Here is a 266-nt window from a genome sequence, read left to right on the forward strand (position 1 = left end):
GCCCCCCTCTCCGCCCCCCTGAACCCTCCTGCCCCCCCACCCCCCCAGCTCTCACCTATCACTACGAGACCCAGTGCATCCCCACGCCGGGCGCCTGGTTCGCCCACCAGCTGCCCGTCTGGTTCCAGAAGTTCAGCGTGGTGGCCACCTACGTCATTGAGATCGCCGTCCCGCTCCTCTTCTTCGCGCCCATCCGCCGCCTCCGGCTCTTCGCCTTCTACAGCCAGGTGGGTGGGCAGAGCCGGGCCCCCGCTCCTGCCGCCAGG

The 266-nt window shown here is 70.3% G+C and overlaps 1 protein-coding gene across 1 annotated transcript in view; it reads left to right on the plus strand.

Annotated features, from left to right (window-relative positions):
- The window catches only part of LMF2 (lipase maturation factor 2), a gene marked incomplete at its 3' end in the record, with an annotated part of 11,802 nt that overhangs the window by 5,389 nt on the left and 6,147 nt on the right, over positions 1 to 266 (plus strand). The window contains exon 4 of the mRNA XM_009283602.1: positions 49 to 227. Within this exon, the coding sequence (XP_009281877.1) occupies positions 49 to 227 (179 nt within the window). The remainder of the gene's footprint in view (positions 1 to 48; positions 228 to 266) is intronic.

The sequence above is a fragment of the Aptenodytes forsteri genome, unplaced genomic scaffold (genome assembly GCF_000699145.1).
Source record: "Aptenodytes forsteri isolate BGI_AS27 unplaced genomic scaffold, ASM69914v1 Scaffold1062, whole genome shotgun sequence".
Classification (NCBI taxonomy): Eukaryota; Metazoa; Chordata; class Aves; order Sphenisciformes; family Spheniscidae; genus Aptenodytes; species Aptenodytes forsteri.